The sequence below is a fragment of the Petaurus breviceps genome, unplaced genomic scaffold, assembly GCF_028583685.1.
Source record: "Petaurus breviceps papuanus isolate PSGF00001 unplaced genomic scaffold, PetGlider_PUasm1.0 90603, whole genome shotgun sequence".
In the NCBI taxonomy this organism is placed as follows: domain Eukaryota; kingdom Metazoa; phylum Chordata; class Mammalia; order Diprotodontia; family Petauridae; genus Petaurus; species Petaurus breviceps.
Window position 1 is genome coordinate 1,818,025 of NW_027187284.1, and position 15,833 is coordinate 1,833,857.

General features: G+C 36.8%; 1 protein-coding gene across 8 annotated transcripts in view; it reads right to left on the reverse strand.

The window, feature by feature from the left end:
* DMD (dystrophin) overlaps positions 1-15,833 on the reverse strand; it is a 2,504,498-nt gene that overhangs the window by 1,681,425 nt on the left and 807,240 nt on the right. For 7 of the 8 annotated variants that reach the window (XM_069063824.1, XM_069063827.1, XM_069063826.1 and 4 more), the window contains one exon: positions 12,736-12,855. In XM_069063824.1, the coding sequence (XP_068919925.1) occupies positions 12,736-12,855 (120 nt within the window). Of the gene's footprint in view, positions 1-12,735; positions 12,856-13,903; positions 14,035-15,833 lie in introns of those variants that run through there. The other variant, XM_069063830.1, reaches the window with a different exon arrangement.

A 15,833-nucleotide genomic window follows, 5' to 3' on the forward strand; every position in this document is an offset into this window, starting at 1 on the left:
TCATCCCTTATAGGGTGGATATGTCCATTATCACCTTGCAACAAAGACAACTCTAAATGAGGTCTCACAGCAGGAAATTTGTCACAAGTAATTTCTTCTTGATACGTATTTGAAGGGATATCTTACTAAAGAGCAATGCCAATTGTTCTACTTGGCTCCAGATGTCAGAACTTTAAGCAACAGGTAAAATTTCAAAAAGGTTAATTTATTCTGGATATTGGGGACAACTTCCTAACAATTAGGGTTGGTCAAAACCATAATAGGTGACTTTGTGAAGGCATATGTTCCTGTCATTAGTGGTATTTTAATAGACTCTGGATAATCATTTCTGTGGGAAATTATCCTGGGAATTCCCTTTTGGTATGGGTTAGACTAAATGATCTGTGAGATTCATTCTATCTCTAAAAATTATGTAATTCTGTGATGCTGTGATAATATCAACTATGTGGCCCCCCAGCTTAAGGAGTTTAAGGGGATTGAAATATAAGGGAGAAAAAGATTGGCACTTCCTCATCCCTCCCTATTATAGTGGGTTATTTGGAAAGTACAAGTCTAGTGGAAAAGAGGCAACCCTCTAGTAGAAAAAAATGTATATTGACTGTACTTCCTGGGTAGGTGGGGTGAATCCAAACCATAAATTGGCATTATGACTCTAAAAGACAGCTTGCTAGTGTGTGAGGAGAATAATTCACATGGCGTATCAGGGTACCACACTTGCAACTCATTTCCTTTCTGAGGGGAGCTTATGTGCTAACATGAATGTATCAAATTTTTTCTTTATCTCTTCAAGTGTTCCTTGAATTCCTTTGTATACTGTATGTTTTCTTGATGGGAAGTAAAGTCTCTCCTCTATGTAATACCCATTTGTTTCCCTGAGTACTTATAAAGAGCTGGGAATCCTGTTAAAAACATTTGTACACACCCAGAAATTACTTGAAGATTTCCCAGAAAAAAAATCTAGGTAGGAATATAAAACTAAACAAAGGAGAAATTTACTCTTTTGAGTCAGTCCTCCAATTTAGACCTGGTCCATGTCTGGACGACAGGTTACATCTGAGAACCAGATAGACATGGATAATAATTTTCAACAGTGTAATAGTAATGGGAATTTGAAGATCTTCCCTGCTCCTTAATAGGCTGAATGTAATTACATAGAGCCTGTGTTGGGAGGAGTTTGTTGAATGGATGGAGGAGGAAGGGGTGGAGAAGGAAACAAGTCAGAGCAATTAGAGCAGAGGGAGAGAGAGGACACAGGCAAGCAGATGGGTAGGATTGTGAGTATTTGGCTCTCTGATGTCTGAATGAATGTTTTGCTTCTGTCTTCTCTATGGAGAGCCTAGTATATTTTGAGATTCAGAACTAGGCCATCATATTCATAGTCCCCATCAGTACTATGAATATTGCCTTGATGATACAAACAGTTATTCCCCCAATAATATGAACCTTCTGAAATTCAGTTACTCCATGTAGACAAGTTCTGCCTAAGGATTTATAGTGAAAACAAATTTTCTATTAACACAGTGTTGAAATAGATGGTTTCTAAGTCTATGTTTTAGCTTGTATTTTTCAAATCTAATTATACCTTATAATCTGTATTCTCTTGTTATAGACTTAAGGCACATTGGTCAATGGAAAAAAACAAAATACATACATATTTTTTTCTTACTCTCATCATATGAGCAGATAAGTTTAAGCCTTAGAAACGGTCACAGAGTCATATGAACTGTTGGTCTGGGTTTTGGCCATTCCACTTTTCAGCACATTTCATTCTGGAGTGAGGTTTCCCCTAATGCATGAATTTTTCTTGCCATTCTTTCCTCTCTGCATTTTTTTTTTGAAGCAATCGGGGATAAGTAATTTGCTCAAGGTTATACGGCTAGTTATTTCTGGGTGTGGTGCTAAGTATCTGAGCCCAGATTTGATCTCCAGGTCATCCTGACGCTGGAGCTAGTGTTCTTACTCACTGAGCCACCTGGCCACCCATCCTCTCTTTATTTTAATGTTATATCTCTTACTTCATTTCTCCTCAATGCTTCTTGAAGTATTCTTATAGTTCTTATGGACAGAGATTTTTTTTTCTTTGAGATTTTACTTAGACTTGTTGTGGAGTTACTTTTTTGGGGCGTAACTTCTTGGGTATCTCTCAGTCCAAAGTATTTCTTCATTGTGTTTGAAATTTTCTTGTTTTATTCATATAGTTTCAAGGTTTGGGGTCTTTATGTGGATCAAATTCTGTTCTCCTTGTGGATGGTGAGGAGGTTCTACTGAGTTTTAGGTGGTGGTGAAGACTATGCTCCATTTCTGGAAGTGTCTTACCTAGCCTCCTACTGTGGCCCAGGGATAGATAGTCTAGATACTGGTTTGGACAAGAAATGTCTTGATTCAATTTGAAGCCTAGCTCCACCTGTGTCCGTGGCTTTCATGCTGCCCTTCACCAGGTAGTGCTTGGTGCCTTTTGCCTGACCTACAGAACTAGCTCTGAAAACAGCAGCACAAAAAAGCCTGAAGCTTGGTAGAAGGCTTCACCATCCACTGATAAGAAGAGCCGGAATTTAACATAAAGTTCAAAGTCAATAAACAGATTGGAAAAATGAGTAAACAACAAAAACAAAAAATGATTTGACCTTAAAAAAAGAAGAGACATAGAATCAGAAGACAACAATGTGAAAAGAGATACAAAGTTTCAAAGAAAAATGCTAATTAGATCCAAGCACTAGAAGCATTAAAGAAAAAAAAATTGTGGGAGAGGAAAAACTGGGCAGGGGGAGGAATTGAGAAAGTTGCAAGAAAATTATGAAAAGAAAATCAACATCTTGGTAAAAGAGGCATAAAAATATTAAATACTTTATCATTATTAGGACAGTTAAAAATAATTTACAAAGACAGAGGGCATGGATGTGAGTTATGTGCGAATGATCACAACAAAAAAATGAAGGGGTGAGAAAGAGAAGAAGAGCAAAGAGAGAGGTATAATGAAGATTTTTTTTCCACATCAAAAAGGTAAGCAGGAGGCAAACATAAGATGGTGGAATAAAGGCACTCACCTGACCTCTCCTCCAAACCCCTCCAAATACCTTTAAATAATGACTCTAAACAAATTCTAGAGCAGCAAAACTCACAAAAAGACAGAATGAAACAACTGTCCAGCCCAAGACAATTTTTATTTTTGCTTTTTGGAGGGCAATTGGGGTTAAGTGACTTGCCCGAGGTTACATGGCTAGTAAGTGTTAAATGTCTGAGGCTGGATTTGAACTCAGGTACTCCTGGCTCCAGGGCTGGTGCTCTATTCACTGAGCCACCTAGCCACCCCAGGAGTGACTATTAGCAGTAGCTGAGACAGTGGCTGTTTCTGGAACTCAAAGGCCACACACAGTTAAGGGAGTAGGAAAACCTGGTCAGAAAATTACAGGGGTCTTTTGTGCTAGCATTGAGGCAGGACTCCGTTGCTTTGCCCATACTTGCATCAGGGTTGCATTCCTGGCTGGCAGTCCCAGGACAGGAAGGAGCACTAGCATAGCAGAGCTCGTAGCCAACATTGGTGAGGGGACCCTTCTCACAGTGCCAGGGCAAAAAAGAGTATTTGTGGTTAATCACAGAAAAGAGCACAAGCCAGGAGAACAGTAAACCTCTTTTTAAATCATACCACCTTGGAAGAACTGAAAACTTATAGATCCCTAGAAATAACTCTGAAAACAATTGCACAAAACCCCTGAAGGTTGAGACAGTGTGCCTTCCACCCTGAAAGCAGAGCACTACTTTGTCAAAAAGTTAAAAGTCTAGTAATAGGCTGGGAAAAATGAGCAAACAACAGAAAAAAAAACTGTGACTACATAAAGTTACTATGGTAATAAGGAAGATCAAAACACACACACTCAGAAGAAGAAAGCTCCTACATCCAAAGCCTCCAAGAAAAATATGAATTGATCTCAGGCCAAGAAAGAGCTCAAAAAGAATTTTAAAAATCCACTAAGAGAGGTGGAGGAAAAATTGAGAAGGGAAATGAGAGTGATAAAAGAAAATCATGAAAAATAAGTCAACAGCTTGGTAAAGGAGACAAAAAAACCAGTGAAGAAAATAACACATTAAAAAAACAGATTAGACACAAATGGTAAAAGAAGTATAAAATGCCAATGAGGGGGAAAATGCTTTAAAAATCAGAATTGAACAAATGGAAAAGGAGGTCCAAAAGTTCACTGAAGAAAATAATTCTTTAAACATTAGAATGGATCAAATGGAAGCTAATGACTTTATGTGAAATTAAGAAACAATAAAACAAAATTAAACAATGAAAAAATTGGTGACAATATGAAATATCTCATTGGAAAAAACCAACTGACCTGGAAAATAGATCCAGGAGAGACAATTTAACAGTTATTAGACAACCTGAAAGTCATAATTACACACACACACACACACACACACACACACAACCTAGATATCATCTTTCAGGAAATTATTAATGAAAACTGACCTATATTCTAGAATGAGAGGGTAAAATAGAAATTGAAAGAAACCACTGATCACCTCCTGAAAGAGATCCAAAATGAAAACCTCCAGGAATATTATAACCAAATTCTATAGTTCCCAAGTGAAGAAGAAAATATTGCAAGCAGCCAGAAAGAAAAATTTAAGTATTATGGAGCCACAGTCAGGATAACACAAGATTTAGCAGCTTTTATATTAAAGGATCAGAGGTTTTATTATATGATATTCCAGAGGGCACATGAGATAGAATTATAACCAAGAATCACCTACCCAGCAAAACTGAATATAATCCTTCAGGGGAATATGGATATTCAATGAAAGAGAGAACTTTCAAGCATTCCTGATGAAAAGACCAAAGCTAAATAGAAAATGTGACTTTCAAATATAAGACTCAAAAGAAGAATAAAAAGGTCAACAGAAAAGGGAAATCATAAGGGACTTAATAACATTAAACAGTTTACATTCCTACATGGGAAGATGATATTTGTACCTCATGAGACATTTCTCATTATCAGGGTAGTTAGAAGTACAGAAGGCACAGGTGTGAGTTGAATGTGAAGGGATGATATCTAAATAATAAAATTAAGGAGTAGGAGAGGAATATACTTGGAAAAAGAGAAAGGGAGAGATAGAATAGAATAATTATCTCACATAAAAGAGACAAGAAAAAGCTTTTACAGTGGAGGGGAAGATGGAGGAAGTGAGGGAGATTGAGTGAACCTTACTCTTATCAGAATTGGCTCAAAGAGAGAATAATATACACAGTTAATTCGGTATAGAAATCTATCTTATCCTACAGAAAATTAGGAGCAGAAGAGTATAAGAGAAGGGCAGGGGTGGGGGGTGGAAGTGATGACAGAAGGGAGAGCAGACTGATGGAGGGGGTAGTCAGAAGCAAAACACTTTTGAGGAGGGACAGGGTGAAAGGTGAAAGAGAAAAGAATAAAAGGAGGGTGGGATAGGGTAGAAGGAAATACTGTTAGCAATAGTAAAAGTAAAAAATATATATCAAGCAGTTTTCTCTAATGAAGGCCTCATTTATCAAACATATAGAGAACCAAGTCAAATTTATGAAAATAAGAGCCATTCTCCAATTGATAAATGAAATGCAAATTAAAACAATTCTGAAGTGCTACCTCATACTCATTAGATTGACTAACAGAACAGAAAAGGTAAATGACAGATGGTGGAGGACATCTGGGGAAAATGGGACTTTAATGCACTATTGGTAGAGTTGTAAACTGATTCCATCATTCTGTAGAAAATTTGGAATTATGTCAAAAGGGTCCTAGAAAACCAAGCATGCCCTTTGACCTAGGAGTACCATTACTAGGTTTGTATCCCAAAAGAGATTAAAAAAAAGGAAAAGGATCTGTATGTACAAAAATATTTTTAGCAGCTCTTTAATGGGGGCAAAGAATTAGAATTTAAGGGGATGCCCATCAATTGGGGAATGACTGAACAGGTTGTAGTATGTAATTATTATAGAATACTATTGAGAAATGAGCAAGGTACTCTCAGAAAAACTTAACAAGACTTGCACAAGCTGATGCAAAGTAATATGTACTGTGTACAAAGTAACAGTAAAATTGTAGGATGATCAGCTTTGAATGACTTAGCTATTCTTAGCAATACCAAACAATCCAAGACAACCTTGAAAGATATATGATGAAAAATGCTATCCATCCTCAGAAGAACTGATGGCATCTGAATACAGATTGAAACATTGTTTGTTTTTTTACTTTATTTTTTTCCTCAGAGTTTTTCCCTCTGTTTTCTTTTACAAAATGACTATTAGGGATATGCTTTGCATGACTACACATATATAACCTACATTAAATTGCTTGCCTTGTCAATGAGGGTGAGGTAGGGAGGAAGAAAGGTAGAGAATTTGAAACTGAAAGTTTTAAAAATAAATGTTAAAAATTGTTTTTGCATGTAACTGGGGAAAATAATACATCAAAAAATCAAAATAAAAAAAGTAATATCGTGTTGCTTGGGACTGAGAATTTAAATGAGTAGTCCAATGTCATAACAAAGGCAGAATTTTAACTCAGGTTTTACAGTCTTGGAGAGTGATCCTCTAGACATTATGCCACACAGAATCTTGGAAACATTGCCATCAAATACATAAGAAATATGACACATAATGGCTTATTTTAGAAAACTGTACTTCTAGTTTCTAGAATGTGGGTTTTATCTTAAAAAAATGAAAAAAGATTGTTAGTTACATAGACCACTTGAAACTGAATTTTAAAATTTTACTTTATTGTTCTTTTCTATTAAATTTGGGGCTGCTTCCCTGTTAGTTCAAGTTCAGAAAATAAGGCAGTCACATGTCACTTATTAATTAACAAAAGGAGGTCTCATATATTATCATTGAAAGAATATTCAATAAGGATAGTGAATCATTTAGGTTGGGTCGATTCTGCCTTCTCTTACCTCTCCATTCCCAATAAGTTTTTGTTAACAGAGCAAGGAATGGGAACTTCTGGGGATCTGGAACATCTGACAAGTCTAAGGGACTACAACTCCACATGGGAGAGCCATTTTATGCCCTTACACCAGAAAACTAAATCAATATGGCCAGAGACCATCAGAATGTAGCTCCTTATATCAATCAAGTCCCAAGGAAAGTTTTGTTGCCTTTCAGGGGCAAACAAACAAAAACAAAATCGCCTAATCCAAGTTGCCATGGAAAGGTGAAATCCTGGTAGGTAGTGATCAGAGACCCTAATTAAACCAAATTGAACTTGTTTATAAAAACAAAACAAAACAAAACACTGAAGATATAGTTTGTAGCTACTTTAAGCTACACTGGGAACACCCTCAATTACCATTAATCCTGACCCTGATATTTAGTGGTAAACCACATTCTAAAGAGATATTATGCAGTAACTTCTACCACAGGCAAACCAGATGGTTTTTATTTTGCTTTTCCAAGTCTTTCATGCAGTGTGCTAAATGCTTCTGGAGGATTGCAGTGGTATAAGAACTTGCTGCCAAAATGAAAGACTGGTCAATGTGTTGGGGCTGGCATGTAATCCATGTGAGAAAAAAAAATAGTCACATAGAAGTTAGCAGACCATGAATTTTGTTGGTTGGTTTCCTGGAAACTGTTAAAGAGTCTGTACATCAAAATCTGCAGTGTTCCCATTCACACCCAACACTTACTTGTGATTTGCTCTAGTGTAATTTCCTGGCACCATCTCTGTCCCTTGTCTTGGTCAAAATATTTACAACAGTTTTAAAGACTGCTGCTGGTTTTCTCCCTCACCTTTCATAAATTTGTCTATTAGGTAAGTAGAAGGTAAAGAACTGGAAAAAAAAAAACATCTGAACACTTCCCATTATTTTACCCCAAAGTGAACAGCGTTAGTATCTGGATAGGTTTTCTCTTCCTCCCAACTTCCTTTTCCTATTAACAATGACCTTCATTATTTCTCTTTTTAAAAATATTTATGTACTCACATAATCAATGAAATGTTTGAAATAACAAGGACATTTCAGATAGGTTAACCAGACTATTGTGTATTTTCTTATGGTTTTTACAAATATTTCTGATATTTCCAGAAGAAATTAAAAAAAGGCTATCTTTCCTTGGTTCTGTTCTCTATCTACACATTCATCTAGCAAAAATGATATGCAAAATATCTGATAATAATTCATCAGATATGCTTTCTCAAATATTTAGGACCACTGTTTTGTATTTCCATATCTACTCAGTTTTATATATCAGGAAATATAAATATAATTGCTAAAGATGTTTAATTTCTATTTTTCTAATTTATGTTTTCTTTCCATCATTTATAAACTAATCTCTACTTCAAAAGTTGCTTGCTAGTGAGGCTTTTTAATAGGTAGATCTTTTGACTGAATTTAATTTCTAATTTTACATATCAATGAGAAGAAAGAAAATTGTACACAAGATCCCAGGGTACAAGATGAGGTATATGTCACATTGTAAACAATATATGGGCTTCCTATAAACCAGATTCTTGTGAGTTAGTGGCTGTTTAATCTATCCATTTATAAAAAGCATTTCATACCTACTAAGTACTAGCAAATGTTAATTGATTACTTAGCTGACTGGACTATGGCAATTCAGTGAAGCAAGTAGGGAGGATAGATAAAGTGGAAGCATAATAAAGGAGCCCTCTTCAGCTTCTCTGGAAACAATAAGAAATAATACTTTTTAAACCCCATAATCCTTTATAGACTTGTCCACTTATAAAAGGTAGGTAATGGATTGAAGGTGGTGGGGAAGAGGGGAGAAAGGCCTTTCTTAGAGAAATGGATTAAGGGTAGAAACCAAACTTTAACTGAGTGCCTCAAGTATTGGGAGGATCCTTGACTTCTCAGGGAGAGATTGTGCATCAAAGGGCAGATATTTCTTTCTCTATCCCCTGAAGAAATTGACCCTAGGACCCACCTTTCTCCACTCAGAAAATAAAGATATTGAATGCCAAGAAGAGACTCTTGCAATCATTGATGACAATGATTAAAGAATGAACTAAGTAATGTTAACCCAAAACTGTATTTTAACATATTATGATATTTTCCTTGTTCAAGAATTTTTTGGTAATAATAAAAATAGTTAACATTTATTTAGTGTTTAATATGAATTAGAGCACTGCAATAAACAGTGAATTATTACGTGATTTAATACTCACAACAAACCTGGGAGGTTTGTGTTATTATTATGTCCATTCTATAGATGAAGAAACTGAGACAAACAGAAATTAAGTGACTAGCCCAGGGTTACACCCCCACTAAATGCATGAGACTGGAGTTGAACTCAGGTCTTCTCCACTTCAGGTTCCTATACTCTATCTATCTTCCTATAAAGGTTATCTCCAATGTTGGGTTTTTTTTTAGGGGGGGGGGAAGATTCATAGACATAGATGGATTATGCTTCCTCTTTCCTGTCCAGACGTTTGGTTTATTTTTCTAGTGTCCCTAGGTTTTAATCATAATGAGCTTTTTGCTCATTCTCTGAACTTAATTTGGGTCACACCCATTTTCCCTAAAGGTTCCAGAATGGGATCCCGATAAATTTTCCTTTTTATGCTTTAGTTTTATCCCTTCCCTAAAAAGTAGGTTATACAATAAAAGATTTAGAGCTACAATGGATATTAGACACCATCAAGTGCACCCTCCTTGGTTTAATGATAAGGAAAATAAAGCACAGAGCATTTAATTGATATAGCTACTAAATGTCTGAAGAGGGAGTCTTATTTTCCTGATAAGCTGTATCAAGTTCTTTCACATATCAGTTCTCTTCCTCCCCATTAGATCTATCCTTTTGCTTGCATCACTCTAGGAATGTCATTGTGTCTTAATCATTCTCTCTATCAAAGCCAAAGGGAACTTAGCTATTCCATGAGTTTCTTCATTTCTTCAAAGCAGGTCTGCCTTTGTTTTAAACATTATTGATGATTTCTTCAAATAGGAAAAAGGACTTTGTTCATGACTTTAAGGTTGCTACATCAGGTTCCTACATATTTTAGCAAGTTTATTGAGCCAGGAGACTTGTTGCTCCCCATATACATTTCCATTTTGAATAGCTTCCCATATATTCCATTAATTCTCCTTCTTTTATTCTTTGGCCTGAATGTGAAATGAATACTGTCATTTTTCCTATATCCAACTGTGAGGTTAAGGAGAGAATATCAAATTCAGCTTTAATCTTAACTTTCTTTCTCCTTTCTGATTTAATAAGTTCTTTTTTATGCTGTGATCCCCCTATATTTAAATCTATATCATTTTTTTTAACATGACCTACTACCGTGTTTCCCCGATAATAAGACACTGTCTTATTATATTTTTGGATAGAAAAACACCAGAGGGCTTATTTTCAGGGGAGGGCTTATTTTAATGAACATTGACAGCAATTTTAATAAACAGGTAAATGTGAACAAAAAAATGTACCTTTATTCAATAATGAATTCAATAAAGAACAGGATGACGCGCTCACTGCTGCAGCTCTGATTGGATGCAGCTCGGAGCGTGGCGTGCGTTTCATGGGGGGGGGGGCGGTGCATACAGAGGGTACCATAATGTAGCGTGTAGCGCAGGGGATCACCTTCACTACAGTAGCAATCTCAATAGGGCTTATTTTCGGGGGAAGGCTTATTTTAGAGGAATCTTACACAGTAAGGGGAGGGCTTATTTTCTGGATAGGTCTTATTATCGGGGAAACATGGTATTTCATCAGTTCATGGAACTCAGTGAGTAATGTCTACCATTGTAGATAAGCCACTTTCTCTGGTACTTATAGGTACAGTGTGTCCAGGTTGTTGAGAGCTCCGGTGAGTGGTCTAGAGTCATGTAGTCAGTATATGTCAGGTATAGATTGAACCCAAATCTTCTCAAGTACTAGACCAGCTCTCTATTAGTATACCATGCTCTCTCTCTCTCTCTCTCTCTCACACACACACACACACACACACACACACACACACATGAAAAATGAATATGAGGGAGAAACACCAGAAGTAGGGGCACAGGGAAAGGCCACCTATAAAAGAGGTTGCTTAGGCAGAATCTTGAAAGAAATTAGTGATTCAGAGAGGAAAGTATGGGAAAGGAGTATATTCTAAGCATGGGAGTCAACCAGGGCATATTCATAGAAATGGCAAGTAGAATTTCCTGACTGACCCAGAAATTGCTAATAGTCTATAATTTCCAATGTGAGAACTATGAAACTCCTTAAAATTTGACACTGTACTGGCTAGAATAAAGCAGCATAGTATTTCATTTTTCATACTTTCAGGGAAAATGAAGCATTGGAAAAATATCTAGTCCTTCAGTGACTTCAAATGTATAAATATCATCATTTCAATACACATACACACACACTATCCATACTCTCTCTCTATCTCTCTCTCTGTCTCTGTCTCTCTGTCACTCTCTCGCTATACATACACACACACACACACACACACACACACACACACACATATATATATATATATATATATATTCAAGCTTTGTAAACATATGAATGAAACTCAGAGACATAGCAGAAAGTAGCATGCTGTGCCCTTGGCCCCTCACCAACTTAATCATTTAGAGATTGAAGAGACATATCTTTGTGGGAGATTATTAGCCTGAGGCAGTTAACTGAGGAAATGCATTTCAGTTGAATTTTTTAAAAAGCACCCTAACATCTCTCTCTTTCACAAACACACATGCACACATGAACGCATGCATACATGCACACACGCTAAAAAGAAAAGATTAAAGAAATTTGGTTATAAGTCTCTTAGGAAACAAAATACTTAAAATAACTTAAGTTGATAAAAGTTATTTAAACCTAATTTGTTGGGATTCTTTGCTATATCAATTTATAGAATATTAATAATGTTTAAAAAGCAAAAAAAGAGTTGTACTTTCAATGAAATATTTAATTTGTAGAATGTGTAAACTTGTAGAAAAAAACACTATTTTGTCTACACAGAGATTAGTTACTATAGCTTGTTTTAGCTACTTGAGTATATATATATAATGAAATATTTTTATATAGTTGATAAAAAATAACTATTTAGCCTTTTCTCAACATACATATGCTACCTCATTTTGTTAATTATTTCTACCACATTATGGTAGTAAAATATGTAGTTAATAAAGATGATGCTATAAATGACATAAAATGCAAATAATATAGAGGCATTTTGTGATGTCATGGTGTAGTTTTTTTATAACATTATCATGCAATGTGATTCAGAATATGTCCTCACATAATGATCATGGGTTATGTTTCCAAGGATAAGGTTTAAGCCAAAATGTTCAAAAGTGCATAACCATATGCAAAAATATAAGGGTTATTGTACTGAAATTTTTGTCCTCCCTCTCATAATAGATAAGTTTTTTAAGGACAAAGGCAATGTAATTTTGTAAGTATCCACCATTCCTAACATTTATAACAACTATTTTCCATTGCTTATGGTTAAGTTATAGCTAGTGAAATTCTTTCAATTATAGATGAGATCATTTGCCAAAATCCAACATTCTAATGAGTGAAAATAGTACGCACAAAATGAGAGGAAATGTGTGTGAGTATGTGAGAGTGCAAGAGTGCGACTGTTCATGTGTGAGTGTGTGTGTGACTATTTATAAGGGAAGAGGGATAATTTATCATGGTGCATTTTGATAAATGTAAACAATATTGCTCTCTAGATTCTTTTAAGTTAGAAATATCCTAAATACCCAGTTTGCTTTTCATTCTGTTAAAGATATGTCAGTTACCTGCAACTGTTTCTCCAGGTCAGCAGTTGCTTTATCTCCACTAGTTTCATCCACCACCACAACCATGTGAGTGAGAGAATTGACTCTGACTTGTTCTTGCTCTAAGTCTTCTTGAAGCACCTAGAAAACAAAGGGATAGAAAGGGGGGAAGAGTCCCCACTGAAGTCACAATATTTAGGAAAATAACATTAAGTTGAATCGAAAATATCATTTATTATCAATTAATTCAAACAAATACATTAACTTTTCATATATGAAAGATTTTATGTTTTTTTTTTTAATTCTACAATTTACAATTTACCTACCTGAAGTGTGATTAACATTTTGGGAATTCTTTCATCCCTGGAAATTTCATCTTATTTCTGACATTATTGTGCCAACATGCATTTCTTATATAGCAGACTATTGGCGGTAGTACTATTTGTAGAAGTCAGTCAACATCTATTTATCAAGCACTGACGATATGCTAAAAAAAAAAGTCCTGCTTCCAAGGAATTTGTAGTATAATGGGGGAGACAACATGCAAATAATTATATGTAAACAAAACATATAGGTGAGTTGGTCTAAGAAATACTGTCTGTAATGTCTGTGGTAGCTTCTGGGAATATCAAGACTGTCACTGCTCCTCTGAGAAACAGGAGTCCTCTCATCCCTCTGGATTCCATTGAGAAGTTAGTTAAGTGAGACTGAGAAGGTGAAGTGAAATGTTTTTAAGGACATTAAAGAAGGTGAAATGAAGTCTAGGAAGACAAAGAGGTAGAAGCAGAGACCTCTGCTGTTTGACAGGGATTATGCTCTTGTCTGCAAGATGTCACAGCTGTCTTCATCTAATACAGATAGGACAGCTTTGATGTTGCAATAAGATGCTGGGGCTAGAAAATGCTGAGCTTTCCCTCTCAGAGAACTCCATGCACATGGTGAAGTGTTTGCCTCTCCTCCCTTATTTTGCTGGAGAAGGTAGACATTAAATCCAAAATTTTCTGATTCTTTAAAGTTTTATCTATAATTCTGAATAATAAGCCTTCTTACTGCTCAGATAAATTATGATAAATTGTAACTTTTTCTGAGTGGTGAACTTCATTTTTATGAAGAGAAGTCAAGAAAAAAACAGGCTATAATGGTAAGGCATTCAGATATAAGTGAAAAGTGACAGAGGTTTAGAACCTACCTTGATTTGGACCTCAAGAACTATAAGATTCAGTGATTTTTCACCCAGACTAGAAATGTAGTGGTCACTCATGGACCTAATCCCACTGCTAACAGATCAGATCCCACAGCTGACTGATTCAGAAGGAATGACCTGCTCCATTTCTGATCTGCACTGCCACCTACACCTCCCCCTCCCAAGGGTGTGTTATATCTGTGCAAACTTATTGCAGATGCCTGATTGGCTTAGAACATAGGAAAGGCAGCTCAGGCCACATGAGTTCAAGCAATTCATCAGCTCCCCCAAGTACCACGTAGTTGGGATTAAAGGTGTTCACCACCACACCTAGATACTCATTGACTTTTAATATTTTATAAACCATGTAAACCTGTTCTTTATGATTCCTGCAAACCTCCCTCAACTATCTCCCCACCCCCAACCCTCTGCAAAAATGAATTAAAACAGTGACTGGGTAAGCAAGAAGACACTTCAATCAACATCACTTCCCACTTTATCTTCAGACTGCACACCTCCTTTCATTGTTAGGCTGAGTGGAGGTTTTGGCTAAAGGAAAACTATGGCCCTGGTTTCAGGTGAAAGGAGCTTAGAAAAGGTGGTTTACTTACATGCAAAAGAAAGTAGTCAGTTTTAGGATAACCTAACTATCTCTAACCCTGTTAGACTTACTTATATGAGTATTGAAAATCATTCCAAGTAGATTTGCATGCCAGAAGGCTCATCACACTGTACCTTTCATTTTCTGATATCAGTTCAGGATGTTACTTATCAGATAGTTTGAATTTTCTGCTCAAGTCAGTTCAATTTAACAATCAGATGTTTGGTCTCACCAAACAATGCACTGGTCCCACCAAACTATGTACCAATCATTGATTACATACATGTTATATAGGAACTGAGCTAAATTTTGAGCCATTCTATCCTCTAGCCTGAGACTGAGGTAATACAGAGAGGATTATGCCCTGGAAGTGCTGGGGGAAAATTATGTATATATTTTACCTATGTTTTTGAAATAAATACACTTTTTTACAAGCTAATAATTGATATTAAGAGGACAAATGGAAGTAGAGTCCTAGCAATGGAGGAACACAGTTAACTGGGGCTCAAGCCAATGGCAGAGAAAAGAGCCACCAACACACCCTACATACACCCTCAGACCCTAAGATGTTATATAACCCAGGTGGCCTCGAAATAGTTGAGCCAGAGAATGTATTCTACATGAATTTGGAGAATTAGAGGGGTTAAAATGGTGGAGTAGAATCAGGTACTCCCTGCATCTCCCAGCTTTCACCTTCCCCAATTTATGTAAAAGGGGACTCTAAACAAACTTTGGAGCTGCAGAATCCACAAAATGACACAGAGAGGCTAACCTCCCACTGAGAACAGCCCAGCAGGCTGGCAGTGCTCTGGGAGCCTAGCCCAGCTCCATGCCAAGGTTTTAGCTCCAGGGCGGGCCTGACCAGCCGCCAGCTGGAGGGACTCCAGATCACCTGGAGCTGTGGTCCTGTGGTCATTTCCAGATTTATCAACACATAGATGCAAAGGACAAAGAGAGAGGTCAGGGCAGTATAGACTTCGGGACCCAGTAGTTGGGAGTGCCTCAGCTTTTGCCCCCGAGGCGAGAAGCCGCTAAGGGCTGTGGTGCAGCAGCCACTGCCATGTGGCAGCTTTAGCTCCTGGACTGCAGAGTGTAGAGGATCCAAGCAACCAGTCTGAGGGGTAATCCCTCTTGCTTTAACCTGGATTGTGGTCTAGGGTGGAGAGACTGCGGTGTGTGTCCAGCTTGCCAGAGAGTGTGGAGGCTTCAGGAAGGGCTCCCAACTAATACCACCAGCAGCTGAGAAAACCCCAGAGTTTGGGACAAAAGCTCCTCTGTCTGGTAGCAGAGTCCTACTGTGGCAAAAAGCCCAAAAGTCAAGTAATTGAGTGGCAA